Genomic DNA, 17,450 nt, shown 5'->3' with positions numbered 1-17,450 from the left:
CCGCCACCGCCGCTTGGAGCTAGACACCCCGCGCGCCGCTAACCGTCACCTGTGGCTGCGCGCGGCCTCTCGGCGTGGGCGGGAGACTCCTGGAGCGAAGGTTTCGGGGTGATGTGTCCCCCTCAGACGGCCGGCCGCGCTGCCGCCTCCGCGGGGTCCTAGCGCCAACGCACGATCGCCAAGCAGCGGGGGCGACCCGGTAGCCGCTTCGCCTCTCAGTGTCACAGCCCCGCCTCGCTCTTGGCGTAGCCGGGCTTCGCACCGCGTTAGGGCTCCACGGGAGAGACGAAGCCGCGTCCGGCATGAGCCGCGGCGGCTCTTCCTGAACCCGGCGCTCCGCGAGGGATCGCGCCCCCGGCCATGGGGGTGAACGCCGTGCACTGGTTCCGCAAGGGACTGCGGCTCCACGACAACCCGGCGCTGCGGGAGTGCATCCAGGGCGCCGACAGCGTGCGCTGCGTCTACATCCTCGACCCCTGGTTCGCGGGCTCCTCCAACGTGGGCATCAACAGGTGGCGGTGAGTGAGCGGGCCCGGCCGGCCGCGCGTAAACCTCGGGTTACATATGCGGTCACGCTGCCCTTCCCCTCATCGCTCTTATTGGCCCTTCTGCAGCCTGAGCGCCGCGGTCCCTGCCTGCCCGCGGCTCAGGCGGCGGTAATCCGTCCCCAGCCTGCGCGGCGGGCCTGCTGTGCCAGCCACAGCAACACCGCCCTCCGCCTCCTGAGTGCTCCCAGCTGTGCTGTCACCCGGCTGCTGGGCGGCCCGGAGCGTAAGCTTCAGCGCCCAGAGTGCCAGGAGCTTCCCCCTTCAAAAGAAAATCTGCCCCAGCGCCAAATAAGGGAGTCCCTGCCACCCTGGCAGCGCTCCTGCTAATCTCTGACTTTAACCCCCTGTGTTGTGTAATCATGATTCAAGGAGATCTAGATGATGTACGTTAAATACTAGTGATTTCAGCCACTGGGACTTCCAGTAGAGGGGCACTGCTGGTAGCAGTGGCTGGAAACTGTAGGGAAAGAAACTAGTGTATGCAAGTCCAAAGAGCTTACCTTCTAAATCATAGAAATGCAGGGCTGGAAGGGACCTCAAGAGGTCATCTAATCCAGCCCCCTGTGCTGTGGCAGGACCAAGAAAACCTAGACCATCTCTGGCAGCAGGTGTTTGTCCAACCTGTTCTTAAAAACCTCCAGTAATGGGGATTCCACAACCTACCCTGGAACCTATTCCAGATCATAACTATCCTTACAGTTACGAAGTTTTTCTTAATATGTAACCTAAGTCTTCCTTGCTGAAGATAAAACTGATTATTGCATGTCCTACCTTCAGTGGACATAGAGATCAGTTGATCACCATCCTTTTTATAACCTCTCTTAACCTATTTGAGGACTGTCAGGTCCCCATCACTCTTTTTTTTCCTTCTCAAGACTAAACATGAACAATTTGTTATAGGTATGAGAAAAGGAAAAGTTTAGCAAAAAGAACATCACTTTTGTTCTGGACTTTTTCCAATTTGTTCATAAATTTGACTTCCAGACCTGGATGCAGTGCTTCAGCCAAGGCCTCACTGGTGCTGAGTAGAGTGGGTCAGTTATTTCCTGTAAATACCTGAGCTGAGATAATTTTGAGACAAAAAATGCACTGACACCAGGTATTGAATTCACGAAAGGACTTTTTAATATTGCTTAACATTGCTTAACACACATTGCTTAAATGAGATTTATATGTAAATTCTCAGAAAATTCATTCAATCCTGAAAAGCATAAGTGATGTCATTTTCAGGAAGATGCAAGTTTAACAAACTTCATACCAAACAGTGGCTACATCTTCACACTTGTGGAAGCTCTCATCTGAGCTAGCATGCTAAAAAGAGTAGTGTAGCACATTCAGATGAGAGTTAGTGTGAATGTGGGTATTTGAGCTGGGAATCACACCTAACTTGTAGCCAGAGGTTGAATCCTGCTTTGAGTTTTGCACTTATCTGTCATAGCTCCGTAGTTAAAGTTACCTGTATAATAAAGAGATGACATCGCAAGAAAAGAAGAAGTAAGGGAGAAGGTAGTGGGGCTAGGTTATACTGCAAAATGATGAGCTTACTTAAAACTTCAGTATTTGTCTGAAAGGTTTTCCTTTTCTAATAAACTGATAATATCTTGGAATTCATGTAGAATCAGCAAAGAGCCTGTAGTTCTTGGATGGATGAATGCTAATTTAGCCTCCATAGAACTGTAGTGCTGAGAAGTGTTAACTTCACTTTACAAATGATGAAACTGAGGTACAGAAAGATGAAGTTACTTACCCAAAGTTATACAAGGAATGTAGGGCAGAGTTAAGAGGAGAACTTTGACTTAGTAGGCTACCAGTTTAGAGCCTTCTCTACAAGATCTTCCTTTTATTTTATATAATTTTCTCTATCCAAGGACATCAGAGTAAAAAAGTTAGCTTGTCCATGAAGTAAATGTTTGGAAGTTGCCAACTTCTGCCCATGGTAGTCCTATTTATAGTTTTGAGAAGGTAGAAGTACTAGAGTACCCTTCCTATGATATTTCATTTTTGTTGACAAACATGCATTAACCATCAATTTAGAATTATGCAGTATAATACGGTTGTTGCTGGACACTGGTTCCAAATGGGATGGTCAACAATTGTCTTTACAAGTTGTTTTCAGCAGATACTTTCTGCTGAAAAACATATTTTCTTTATAAACAATTCAGAGATTTCTGCTTTTATGGTAGAACTACATACATGCCATTACAAGCTGTGAAATTATATTTCCTAATCATTCTATCTGCTGGAGCCAGCCTAAAGGAATAAGGCAAGTCTGATGTTTTTAAAGTACTTTGCAGGTTCCTAAATTTGTTTGTTAGTGGAGTAGGAATTAAGAATGTTAAATATCCTGAAATATGTAATATTATGCAGAAACAAATCAAGATATGCTTCTACTCCTGTAGTCTCTAGTCTTTACAAGGTCAGCATGCAGCATGGAAGCTTATGATCTGTGAGCAGGTGTGAACTTCATGGGACCTACTAAAGAAGAAGAGCCTCATTAATATTAATATTAACATCCTCTGGGTTTCTGGCAACCAGTCAGTGTACAATTATATGTGTATAATGTATATTACTCATATTTAGCACGTGTTAGCTTGCTTAGTCTAAAAATATTCTTAGTGCTGTACAGAAGACAGTCAATCCCTGCTCTGAAGAACTTATAGTCTAAAAGAAGAAAGTAGGACTTTGGAGACTTTTTTTTTTTTTTTTTTTTTTTTTTTTTAAGGAAGAATGCCTGCTCTGTGCTAATCCTTCACCTCTCCAACAAGATCAGAGATCTCCCAGAAGTAGTTTCAGATACTGCAGCACCCTTTCCTAAGACACCATTTAAATTGCTTCAGATTTCAGTGCCTATATGGCTCTTGCTATAAACACAGTTTGTGTACCAGAGACTCTTCCTTCTGCTTCATAGTTCTTTATTATGTGTTTTATTAAAGCTTTTTCAAGTAAAATTTACAGCCACCATTAAGATACCAACAAAACTAGTCTCAACAACTATTTACCAGAATGATTTCAATAAGTTTTTATAAACAAACAAATAAGTTTGTTTTGAACTAAATGGAAACAATTTACATTTTTTTCATAATTTTGTTTTCATTTTTTAACAGCTGTAGTATGTGCACAAGACCTGTAAAATGGCCCTTTCAGTTTGGCGCTATCATTCAGCAGCTGAAATTGACAGTCAAGTGCTTATCTTCTCAGATATTGGTTATTTGCTCATGTATTTTTACAGAACAGGGCATTGCACTGGCAAAACTATAACAAAACAACTCAGTGTGAATAGGAACAGATACTCACTCAGCAACTGAAAATCTTAAACTTTCTTGTCAGTTTCCTTTTTCTGCTGCTAATTTACAGTGCCATTTTTTCATCAACATGAGTTTAGCATTGGGTTGAGGGAGGGTTTAAAAACTAAGGAAATCTATATAGACAGAAATATTTGTCTTGCAAAGGGCTGGACCAGTGACCCAGATTCTCTTCTAGACCCTGTCACCTTTTGTTCAAAATCAGTACATCTGGAGTGACTACCATTGTCAGGTTTTCATCTATCTTTGAAGATAAAGCATGGTTAACAGAATGGGCATAGAAAAAGATGCTATAATAAAACTAGAAAAGAAATGAGAGGAGACTAGGTTTTGTTTCTTCTTGGAAATAACATTACATTGTGATAGCTGTCTTTACATCAGTCATGATTCCTCCATTCACATTATAAGTTGTGCAAAATAGAGACATTTGCAGTTTTTCTGGTTTTCAGGGTTTTTTAAGCTGGCAAATTGAGAGCATACTTCAATATATTGATGTTGTATGGGAAATTCTCCTCTTAACCATGCAGGTAACTCTTGTGTGAATTAGTATCTTTGTATAGTTGTCATATTGAGCAAGTGTAATTACTAACCAGTGACATGGCCTTACTGACCTCTTTTTCTCTTGGCTTCTTTCCTACGCCCTCTAAAACTTAATACCATTCTTTTGATTATTATTCTGCCTCTCAAGTTGTTAAACTGGCACCTAAGTATATCTCCCTGTTGATCATTCCAGAGGTACTGGATCTAGATAACAAATTTTTCATTTCCATTCTCAAATGTAAGATTGTGTCCTAACAGAAGATTGATTAAATTAATGTAAAAAGTGATAGGACATGGGGCAGGAAGATGCAAAATGGAAGTTTTGTCCTTAACTCCTTGATATCAGAGTTATGTCTCTCATTTCTGGCATTGACATATACCGGGGTGGCCAAACTTGTTGACCCTCCAAGCCACTTATGACAGTCTTCACAAGTTTGAGAGCTGGGGCACAGCTGCCAGGACTCTGGGCTTCAGTCCTGCTCCTGCTGAAGACCCAAGCCCCAGTACATTCGCCACATGGGGCTGAATCCCTGAGACCCCCTTTCCCGCTGGGCAGAAGCCTCTACCCTACCATACTGCTGCAAGGCAGAGATCCCAATCTCTCTTCTCCTCCCTCCCCCCCAGTCTGCTAGGTGGAGAATGGGGAGGTGTGGGGGCTCTGCAAGCTGCACATTAACTGTAAAAGAGCTCATGAGCCACTGTTTGGCCACCCCTGACATATATTAAGAAATTTAACTGGCTGTTCAGTTACTCTTACTTTACTTTACATGGTTTAAATTCTGCCCTCAAAAAAATGTTGTAGCTTTCATTTCACAGTGGAACCATAGTTTAAGAAGAAACTGAATGACTTGTGAGCTTTTCTCCTCAAAATACAAAAGTTAAAGGTATAACTTTCTTTTCGGGATAGGTTATAAAGGGTTTGAGCATGACTTTGTCTCATTTTGACTGTTTTTGAATATGTTTGCCTGTTACGAGCAAAGAGTACAAATCACTCTGATCACATTTGTCTTCAGGATGAAAGAAAATGCTTTTACTCTTGTTTTGGCATTTGATTAATAGAAATATCTCCACGTATTTTTTTTTCTTTCCTTCATTGTCTTGCCGTGTAAGGATTCAGTTTGGCTGATCGTTTACATTTCTTCTGTTTTCCTTGATTCCTGTTGGTTGGGAAGGATGCTGGCATGAAGGAGTAGTTTTAGAAAGCCTTAGGCATCCTGTTAATTTCTTGTGGTGGAATTTTTTGGTTTCTTCTCTCTGTTTTCTTTAAAATACTTGTTTGTTTTTTTTGAAACAAGAAAATATTATTAACTCTGCACACAGTTAATGTATTTTTATTTTGAAGTGAATTGTTCTTTTGCTATGGAAATATTTTGACATGTTCAGTAGCTTATAATGTTACGTGCTGTGTTTTTTTTGTTTTTTTTTTTTATGGCAGAAGGTTTCATTTGGGAGAGGGAGGGAGGCGTTATGTAGAGTTTCTCCATAACCTGTGCTTCATAACTTCCTGGCTTGAGGCACTGCCAGTCTTATTAATATAATCTGCTGCTCTACCCAATCAGAGAAGTAGAGGTACAAGCATTTATTTCTCTTTTCCAGGGCACTAGAATAATTTGTATAGTGGAGGTGCTAAGAGCCATTCAACCACATGCATCCGATGAAGTGGGTATTCACCCACGAAAGCTCATCCTCCAAAACGTCTGTTAGTCTATAAGGTGCCACAGAATTCTTTGCTGCTCAACCAAACTGTAAACCCTGTATATGATGGAACCATCTTAAGCCAGGTGGTGCTGCGGCACCCCCAGTTCTAGCACCCATGTTCCTTCATGCTCTCAACTTTTCGAATCTTAATTCCTCTGTAATTTTTTAAACAAACTCACCTTCATGGTTTGTAAGAATTATTAAGTGTGAAATATTCATACATCTGGTGCTTGAATTTCCATCTTAGGTGTCTCTTAGGTTACCCCAGCAATTCTGAAAGTCTCTCACTGTGAAGGCACATCATAACTTCAGTGCATTTTATTTGGTAAGGACTTTGCTGTGCTAGGACCTGCTTGTTGACTTTGTGTTTGCAGATGAGATTACCCATAGATAAAAGGAGAAGAGATAGGAACCAATGGCAGAGTGCTGTGGAACTCCTGCAGAAAGCTGGAGAGGGATCCTCCAAAGGTCAAGCTGACAGAGTGATTAGAAAAGTAGGAAGAGAGCTAGGATAGGTTAGTCATGAAAGCCAAGGGAAGACAAGAGTTTCAAGAAGAGGAGCCATGGTCAGCTGTGTCACAGGTAACAAGTAGGTTGAGGAAAATGATGGTTCTGAGATTTGATTAAGATGTCATGAGAGATGGTGAGAGTGATTTCAGTTGCGGTAAAGGCAGAAGCTGGATGGTAGGGGGTCTAGGATGGAGTTGGAGGAGAGGAACTCCAGACGGCAATTGTAAACAGCACAGTGTCCTTAGATATGAAGGGAAAAGGGAGAAGATTGGAGAGGCAAGTAAATAGAAAGGGAGAGCTCTCTTTCTCAAGATGTGAGAAGTTAACACTCTTTTAAAAAAAAAAAAGCTAAAACGCAGCAGCCATCGTGGGTTCAGTTTTTACTTTGAGAAGTGTTGTTCTTCTGATCTAGGCATCTAACAGCCTGTTCCCTGCTCTACCCCTGCTCTTCTGGGTGACTATCGGCAAGTCATGTCATTTTTCTGTGTCTGTTTCCCCCGTTGTAAAATGGGGATAATGATACTTGTTTTTTAAAGCACTGTGAGATCTGTGGATGAAAATAATGTACTTCTGTTAAAAGCACAATATGAGAGTTGTCATTGATTTTTATGTTACATTTTAATAATAATATGATCTTTTTTTATTCATTATACAACATAAATAGATACTCCTGAAATTAGGCTTGGTTTGAAATGCAGATCCCTGTATCCACATTCATCATCATCCAAACACCTTTTGAAGGAGGTACATTATGGAAATTCTCAGAAAAGCAATTGAGTAATTGATTTTCATAAGTTTCAGTTATTATAGGACAGAGAAATAATTCTAGTCTGGGTTTACACTGCTTAGAGACCAATCCCGTGGGTAATGGATGAACTGCCTTTTCATTCCTCAGGTTAAGATGGTCTGTGGTTTTCAGGGAGAGCTCATCAGTGATTTCAAGATCTCTTCTTCATTTTGTACCCTCCAACTCTAACAGAGGAGTATCCAGCATTTCATGAGTGAAAAGTTGACTATGGACCTCTGACTGGACTGAGTATCAGAGGAGAAATGAGTTCTGAAAGGAATTATTAATCGTTATGCCATAGAATTATATGCATTTGAGCTCTTCTCTCTTCCCATATTCCCCACCAAGAATCTGACATAACTTCCTTCTCTTGCCCAGTATTTATTTTAATTAAATAATGGCAGTCTGACTTACTCTGTTCTTGATGTCTGTGTTGGTGCCAAGAAAATGGAAGACTCTCTTTCCAAGATGAAAAATCGAAAACTGAATGGAATGGTCAAATCAAGACGTTTGGGAAATAACACCCAAGAAATCCCAGCTGGGGACTACTTATTACTCAGTGGACATGAAGGCAGCTTCCTTCATACAATCCAGATATATAAAATGTTTTCCTTTAGTCAAGTACACCGTTTATGTGTGACATTATCAGTGAATCTTTGTTTTTTATCCAATTCTCCACATACAGTTGATTTACTGATTGCTGTCTTCCTTTCCTTTCATGTAATAGGGAATATGGACAGTCAGGTCATGGAAGTATCTTAATTCTGTGAAGTGACCAGTGACTCTTGAAGAGTAGTACTATATGGATATTACAGGAAAAACAGTTTTTATCATCAGGTTAGACAAAATTTCCTGACTCAAGACATTTTCTTCATTAGAGAGAAGAGGAAAAATCTTCAAATTAAGGAAACTGATTTTTTTGCTTAGTTATTCCTTCAAATTTTCTGGCGAATCGCCAGTTACTTGCCCAAGCAATGATATTGTGTGCAGAAAAAAGGGATAATAATAGCAAAATTCAGAAAACTTTTTTTATCTCCCTATCAGTATGCTATATCTTCCCTCAAACCCCAAAAGTTTTAAGATGGTTCTCTTGAAATGCAGATCTTGCTTGCTTTTTGTGGACATACTGTTCTTCAGCTGAGTAGAGTTTTTTCGCGGTTTCTTTGACCAAAATTTTCTTTTCCAATAAAGCAGTTGGCTTCCACTGTCCAGCTCAGAGGTACTTATATTTCTGCAGTGCTGCATGTATGTAGGAATTTGTTGGAATGAAAATTATAGTGGGGTTAGGTATGTAGATCCCTCACCCTCCTTTTTTGTAATTCTTTTTGTATTGGGGATAGACAAGAGGTTGGCGTGTCTTGTAAATCATCTTCAGGAGGCCGATCATTTCTTCTTCCAGAGTCTACCTTCAGGCTGACTTAGAACAACGCTTCCTCAGCTCTCGTCCCCTAACACTCCTACTCTACTTGTGCTACACTGATGAAATCTTCATCATCTGTATCCATGGAAAAGAAGCCCTTGAGGAATTCCATCATGATTTCAACAATTTCCACCCCACCATCAAGCTCAGCCTGGACCAGTCCACACAAGAGATCCACTTCCTGGACACTACAGTACTAATAAATGTTGGCCACATAAACACCACCCTATAGTAAACCTCCTGACCGCTATACTTACCTACATGCCTCCAGCTTTCATCCAAACCACACCACTCGATCCATTGTCTACAGTCAATCTCTATGGTACAGTCACATTTGCTCCAACCCCTCAGACAGAGACAAACACCTACAAGATCTCTATCAATCGTTCTTACAACTACAATACCCACGTGATGAAGTGAAGAAACAGATTGACAGAGTCAGAAGTTACTTACTACAAGACAGGCCCAAGAAAGAAAGTAACAGAACGCCACTAGCCATCACCTTCAGCCCCCAACTAAAACGTCTCCAGAGTATCATCAAGGATCTACAACCTATCCTGAAGGATGATCCATCACTCTCTCAGATCTTGAGAGACAGGCCAGTCCTTGTTTACAGACAACCACCTAGCCTGAAGCAAATACTCCCCAGCAACCACATACCACGCAACAAAAACACTAACCCAGGAACCTATGTTTGCAACAAAGCCCGTTGCCAACTCCTGTCCACATTTAGGAGATACCATCATAGGACCTAATCACATCAGCCATGCCATCAGGGGCTCATTCACCTGCACATCTACCAATGTGATATATGCCATCATGTGCCAGCAGTGCCCCTCTGCCATGTACATTGGCCAGATCAGACAGTCTCTACGTAAAAGAATAAATGGACACAAATCAGAGGTCAAGAATTATAACATTCAAAAACCAGTTGGGGAACACCAACCTCCCTCACCACTCGATTACAGATCTAAAAGTCGGAATATTACAACAACAACTTCACGAACAGACTCCAACGAGAGACTGCTGAATTGGAATTAATTTGCAAATTGGGCACCATAAAACGGCTTGAATAAAGACTGGGAGTGGATGAGCCATTACACAAAGTAAAACTATTTCCCCATGCTTATTCCTCCTGCTCCCCTCCCCACCCCAGTTCTTTAGATCTCCTTGTCAATTGCTGGAAATGGGCAATTTTCATTACCACTACAAACAGTTCTTTTTCTCTCCTGCTGATAATAGCTCACCTTAACTGAGCACTCTCCTTATAGTGTGTATGGTAACACCCATTGTTTCATGTTCTCTGTGTGTATATATATATCTTCCTACTGCATTTTTTCCACCACATGCATCTGATGAAGTGAGCTGTAGCCCACAAAAGCTTATGATCGAATAAATTTGTTAGTCTCTAAGGTGCCACAAGTACTCCTGTCCTGTCTTCAGGAGTGTGACTGCAGAAAAGGCCTATCCCCTTCTAGAACTCGGATTCTTGGCATTCTTGAACTTGGATTCTCTGCCACCGAACAGATGCAGCACTCCTCTTACTCTTGAGTTTCCCTCAAGTATTCTCTGCTCTCCCTTTTTTTTAACCTTTTCAGGATTCCACATACTGCACTTGGCTAGCCGTGGCAAAGTAAAACTGCAATGGTCTTAATTTATTGTGTTGCTATATTTAGGGAAGTGCTATTTGCAGGAGTAGTAGAGGTTCGTAATGTTTACAGTATTTACCCAAGACTTGGGTGCTAGAACATCATCCAGAGTTTTACATCCATGTTATCATTTGTCAGGGATTCAAATAATTTTCCTATTAACTTACAGTTTTTGTCAAGACTTAAGATACAAATAAATTTCTTCTTTCCCCATAGAAAACTGTACAAACCTCTCTATTAATGTTGTCTTCATTAGGGCATATGTGAGGCTTCTATTCTTCAGGGTTTATTAATTTAATTTTTTAGAGTTTGTTTTTAGCAATTTTTGAGTTTTATGAGGATGTCAATCTATTTTTTTGGGGGGCGGGTCTCTTTGTACTGTAATGTATACAGGGTGGATTTGATTTAAATCACTAGTCAGGAAGACTCGATTTAATCAGGGATTTCTACATAAAAGTGCATGGGTTATTATAACCTTAATACATATACTTCACAACTCAGAGATAGATGTAGGTTTCATTTGTAGAAGGTACACACTATACATTTTTTAAGTGATTTATTTTGAACACTTTTCAGATTAGTTTTACAGCTATATCACTAAAGGAATGACAGCTATATCACTAAAGGAATGATTATTAGGTAATTGAAGCAGTTCACCTCCCAATGACTTCATAAATATCTCCAATTCAACAAGTTAATCATTAACATTTGGAGGATTTTCTTGCCAGACTATATTAGGAGGAGAACATCACCAGACGGACATTTAAATTGTTTTTTTTAACTAAAGCAAGAACATTATGTAGTCTGGATTTTTTTTCTTCAACAGCAAACATATAATATTTTAAAAAAACAAGCGCATGAATTTTTTAATGTAAACTTTCAAGTTTTTTAAAATCAGGTTTATTTTTGTTAAAATTGTTTTTAACTAAAATAGTTAAATAAAATATTTAAAAAAAATTAAATAGACTGTCAGCCAGGTCAACATGAGAAACTTAAAATATTGGCTTCTGCAGCTAATTCAGTCGTCTTCACCTTCATTTTCCTCTTCATAATCTGGAAAAGAAAAAACCAGCTATCCTGCTTTTTCAGGTCCCAAACGATTTCTCAATTTGGAATGAATTAGTCCAAAGGAATAATATGCTGCTCAGACAGTTTCACTTTTGTTTCTACTGCCTGGCCCTCCCTTCTCACATTTATTTCCAGACTTCTTCTCCTTGTCCAGATCTATTCTGCCCCAACAATCTTCTATTCATTGAACTTTTTGAAACTTTTAAATAGAGGTAAGGGATTGACTCTCTGTACACAAATTTTCAGAGGGACAATAAGGTTGAGGTCTGTTATTTCTCACCTCTCTATATATATTTATTTATTTAAAAACATTTTTGCTGTTAGCAAGCATGTTATCTCTGGAGACACACATCCACAGTTTGAGAACTGCAAAACTGAACATCTCTGATGAGTGAGACACTAGACTGGGCACTGAGTCCCATTGGGTAGGTAGAAAGATTTACCTAAATAATCTATGCAGAAGCCCTTGGAACCCCATAAGATTGGGTCCCAAATCCATGAACTACTCGAACTTGTTTACAAAACTTTTCTTAAACTTTGCATGAATATATTGTCTCATACTATAGAATTAGAATTTATAATCCCTATTCCATGATGAGATATCTTTGAGCTATAATGTATCGTCATTGAAAAGACCTAAAGATAGTTTTCTCAAAAAACATTTTACCAAAAAAAATGGATTTTTTTAAAAATTGATTTTTATCTACCCTGAATGTATATAATATACATTGCTTATTATTGTATATACTACCGTCATTTTTTTGTAATATTCTCTAGTGCAGTTTAATGTAGTGCAGCTTCAAAGAGCTCTCTGTTAAGGCATACTAGGGAACCTTTGGTATATGCTAGCAGGGTCTACACTCACCAATTACTCCTGAGGGAATTCTGCACCACTGCGCAAGTGCAGCTTTCATGTCCCCTGCAGATTTCTTTGCTTCCTCGCAGAAAACTGACTTTTGACGGGGAGGCAAAGGGAAGCTGCAAAAGTGAACACACACCCCCTCCTCAGTCGCACAGGTGTGCCATTTTGGGCATCCAGAACAGCTAGCGGACCGTGGGTGGCGGGAGCTGGGGATGCCCTGTCCAGTGGCTCCTATCCTGCGCTGGACTCAGCTGCTAGTCTTGGCTGGGCTGGGAAGGACGGGACTTCCTCTTCCCCTGCAAGGAGCGGCCAGGGCTGGGTCAGACCCACCCCCAGACAGTTCCCTTGACTGCAGGAAGCTACACACATGCACATCCCCACTTCCTGCCCCCTTTGCTCCTCAGCTGCAGAGGAAAGGATCATTGTACAGGGAGCTGCTCCCCCATCTGCCCAACTCCCTATATTCAGACACACACCCCGAAACTCCACTCTGCCACTTCTCACCCCCTGCACAGCCCCTCCTGGACCTCCACCCCAGTGGGCCCTCCCCCACCTTGACTACCCTGACGAGCCCTGTGCACCCCCACTCTCCCAGCCTCCAAACCTCCCCCCCCCACTGAGCCACAACCACCTTCACCTCGACACCCCCCTCCCCAAGAGAGTCCCATTGCCCCTGCACCTGCCAATGAGCAAATTTTTGCAACATTTTAATTTTTTAAAATTTTTTGGCACAGAATTGTCTCAAGTAACCAATTAATGTGCAGCATAGCACACTTTAGAAATCACATTCCCTTAGTCCATATTATTGCTCTGTGTAGACAAGCCCTTAGATGCAAGTAACCATTTCTGGTGTTTATAGGATAAATACCTATTCCTTTTTTATGTTGGGGGTGCTCTACTGGTGTTTATTAGTTAAAACAAAAAATCAGAAACCCCAGGTATACTGTGTAATAATGGATTTGCATCTGTAGCACCTCTCTTGTTCTTGGAATGTGACCCCCCCCATAACATTTTATTGCACATATTAATTATGTGTGCTTAATGTAAATGGTTGGGAAGTTGGATGGTTGAGTAGCCATGTATTCTACAGGTAAACATTGTTGACTTTTCAGTTTTATCTAAGAGGTAGCTGTCTCCAAAATTTTAGTAAAATTCAGATTTGATTTCATAAACTTCTGAGTAAAGATGTACTGGTAGACTTATTTCTTTTGGAAAATGGTAACACAAAGCTTGTTACAAAGGATAGGCAAAAAGTTATCAAGTAACTGTCAGTGCTGTTTCCTGGATTTATGTTATATGTTTCCTCTACCACCATCTTTGCATTTAACCCTGTATAAAGGTAAGTATCAGTTTTAACTTTGTCATTGCTGAGTTTTGTCACAACCTTAATGTTATTCAAGTCTATAATCGAGGAATATCTCTCCTAGCTACTCTCTGTGTTGTAGTGAAGCAGCCTGTTTACAGTGAAGATTGCTGTCAGAGATGAACACTGCTTCTGGCCATGTTCATTGTGGCAGCTTCTCATGCTATTTTCTGTTAGTATTTTTGAGTTTTAATAATTGACTTTCTTAAATGCTTTTTGAAGTCTGAATGTGTACTGAATAGTTTTGTTTCTATATTGTGAATATGTTTCTAGTCAGTGTAGAGGAACTCATTGATCTGGGTTCTGAACATTCGGGAAGTCTGTTTTTGTTTCCAGGAAAGATGGGCTTTATAAGTTAAAGATTAGTCTTCTCTCTTTAGAATGTTTCAGATGTGAACATGAAATTCTGGTTATATGAGGCTGTCCTAGGAGGAGCTGAAAAGTAGGTCATTGTTGCAGGGAGTTGTCCAAACAGCCTACTGGTTGCTAGAGCAACGACCTACTTTAAGAGGCTAATTCAGTTGATTCAAACCTGCCCATTTCCTTTATATGATTTCTAAAAGATCATTTCAACATGAATCAGCATATGGATGTGAATTCCACAGCTTTGTAGCTAACCCTTTTCCTCTGTATTAAAAATGTGTCTTCTCTCTTTCCCCACCTCCTCCTGTCCCATGCTTTTTGGGGGTAGGGGGTTTAAATCAAGGCTTCATTTTTAGTCTTCAGAGGTTTTATTTCCTCTCCTCCATCAGTGGAAAACTTCTCCTCCCTGGAGGCCACACATAACAGTTGTGCTTCCTGAGCAATGAGGTGTAGTTTTAGATTTCAGTCCAGAGACCATGAAGGAAGGGGCATTTCTTTCTTTGGGTATAGAAATGGCTACAGGGTTACAATAAAACCTCAGAGTTACAAACATCTCAGGAATGGAAGTAGTTCGTAACTCTAAAATGTTCATAACTGAATGAAATGTTATGGTGAGTCTTTCAAAAGTTTACAACTGAACATTAACTTAATACAGCTTTGAAACTTTACTATGCAGAAGAAAAACACTGCTTTTAACCATCTTAATTTACATGAAACAAGCGCAGAAATGGTTTCCTTAACTTGTCAAATCTTTTCTTAACCTTTCCCTTTTTCTTTTTTTTTAAGTTGTTTACATTTAACACAGTACTGTACAGTATTTGCTCTCCTCCCCCTGCCTGATTGTGTACTTCTGGTTTCAAATGAGGTATGTGGTTGACCAGTCAGTTATTAACTCTGTTATTTTGGTACTCTTGAGGTTCTACCAATGGTGCCAGAGCAAGGGGGGGCCATAGTCCTCCCACTTTTTGAAGGTGGATGGGCCTGGCCCATCCACATTTCGCCAGGGCAGACCCCACACCATTCCCCTGTTCTTTTTCCCCTTAGGCCCCACGCCCTGGTGAGGCCAGCGGGGAGCCCAGCTAGTTGTGGGAGCCACATGGACACTTCACCTGACTGCAATGCAGGGGGGTTGAGAGCAGCCCCTGGGGTGGGTGCCCACCCACCCCAGCTCCCCACCTGGTCCAGGCAGATGGAGGGTCCATGACTCCATGCCAGCTGCCCGCACGGCTCTGATCACGGCTCTGAGGGCTGGGCTGTGGCACCGAGGCTCTGCCCCTGGGCCGGAGCTGGGTTGGGGAGAGCTGCACAAGCATCTGTGGGGACCCTGGGTCCTTCCATCTGCTCTGAGTGGGAGATCTGGGGGCCGGGGACACTGGCAGGGGGCTGCTTTTGGCCCCACCCCATCATAGGCATGGGTAGAGGGGAAGGTTTCCCTGCCCTGCTCCAGCTTCTGGCTTGGCTGGGGCGGGGCAGATGCCTCCAGGGCAGGAGGAGGGGTGGGCCCGTGGGATGAAGGGGAGGGGCTTATAGCCCCCCCAATCTTGAGAAGGCTCAGACCCCCTTGGGTTTTACTGTATATGAGATGCTCCTTTTCCTCAGTAGCTGAATTCTAGAGAAGAGTGCTCACAGTTGCTGCCTGCCCAGCAACCAACCCAAAGTATGTCTGTGGGGTTCTTACTGGGAAGCTGTCTGGAAGCCAGTTTTTACTAAAGGGGTAAAAATTCATGGAAGTTGATGACAAAATGGCTTTAAAAAATATAACTAGCCTTTTAAAAACAGGATGTTTCTTTATAATTAGCTCCCTACCCTCCGCCCCTGCCCCTCATCAAACAAACAAATCTGCAACACTAAAATATCCTCAGTGCTGGATTACCAGCACTGGCAAATTGGAAGCACTAGCTATGTGACCATCTCCATGAATGTAATGAAATGTATGTATACAACATGCTGTTTCTCAGCCCTGTCTGCTTGCCTTTATTCTTAAAACTATAGTAGGGGTTGGAAGCTTACAGGAATCCTCAAAAAGTAAATTTCAGTTACGTGCCTGCTTATGAGAAAAGAATGGGTGGGCAGGTAGAATGATGGAAATATGAAAGGCACATCCATTCCAAAAATAAAGTTTGACCTTGTTTCTAAAAAACTTGTCTCTCTGAACAGCTGATACAAAATGCTATGCAAACTTCTAGATACAAGTACTTTTGAAAAAAGGGAAGTTAACTTTGAATATGAAGTGCAGTATGTAATTGTACATTAATAAGTGTAGTACATTTATTTGAATCTGAGTTGGTTAGGTCTTGTCTGTAGTGCAGTAGCTATTCCTGCATAACTCTGGGTATGTCTGCACTATGAAATAAGGTTGATTTTATAGAAGTCGATTTTTAGAAATTGATTTTATACAGTCAATTGTGTATGTCCACACTAAGTGCATTAAGTCCGTGAAGTGTGTTCTCACTACCATGGCTAGCATCGACTTACGGAGCAGCGCCCTGTGGGTAGCTATCCTGCAGTCTCCACCGCCTATTGGAATTCTGGGTTAAGCTTCCAATGCCTGATGAGGCAAAAACGTTGTCGCAGGTGGTTTTGAGTACATGTCTTCTGTCGCCCCTCCCTCCATGAAAGCAACAGCAGACAATCTTTTCACACCAGACACCAGGGTGATTAGAAGAGCACAGTAAGGTGCGCTGAGCATCAGAGAGGCTTTGAAAATCAGTTTCATGGCTGACCAGGCTTTGGTGTGACAGTTGTGTGTGTTTCTCCTTGATGCAAACCCGCCCCCGTTGTTGAGTTTAATTCTCTGTAAGCCAACCACCCTCCCCCCTTTGAAATAAAGTAACTATTGTTTTGAAACCATGCATTCTTTCTTTATTACATTTTTTAAAAAAAGAGATAACGGACAAGGTAGCCTGGGTGGGGTGGGGGAGGAGGGAAGTACAAGGCCACATTGCTTAGTGTAGCCACACTAAAAATCAAACTGTTTGAATGACAGCCTTCTGTTGCTTGGGCCATCTCTGCAGTGGAGTGGCTGGGTGCCCAGAGCCTGCGCCGCCCCCCCCACATTCTTGGGCATCTGGGTAAGGAGGCTATGGAACATAGGGAGGAGGGTAGGTGGTTATACAGTGGATACTGCAGGAGTCTGTGCTCTTGTTGGCTTTCCTGCAGCCCCAGCAGATGCTCCATCATGTCCGTTTGCTCCCCCAGCAGATGCTTCATCATGTCCTGCCTCTGCTCTTTGCGCTCACTTAATTCTTTCCTGGCCTCTGCCACTGAATGCCTCCAGACATTAAGCTGTGCCCTATCAGTGCAGGAGGACTGCATGAGCTCAGAAAACGTGTAATCGTGA

The 17,450-nt window shown here is 41.8% G+C and overlaps 1 protein-coding gene across 2 annotated transcripts in view; it reads left to right on the top strand.

Annotated features, from left to right (window-relative positions):
- CRY1 (cryptochrome circadian regulator 1) overlaps window positions 1–17,450 on the top strand; it is a 78,247-nt gene continuing 60,797 nt past the window's right edge. For both annotated transcript variants that reach the window (XM_050926566.1, XM_050926576.1), the window contains exon 1: window positions 1–518. In XM_050926566.1, coding sequence (XP_050782523.1) covers window positions 361–518 — 158 coding nt within the window. In that variant the 5' untranslated portion in view covers window positions 1–360. The remainder of the gene's footprint in view (window positions 519–17,450) is intronic.

This window comes from Gopherus flavomarginatus, chromosome 1 (genome assembly GCF_025201925.1).
Source record: "Gopherus flavomarginatus isolate rGopFla2 chromosome 1, rGopFla2.mat.asm, whole genome shotgun sequence".
NCBI lineage: Eukaryota > Metazoa > Chordata > Testudines > Testudinidae > Gopherus > Gopherus flavomarginatus.
This window is presented reverse-complemented; position numbering and strand designations above follow the sequence as displayed.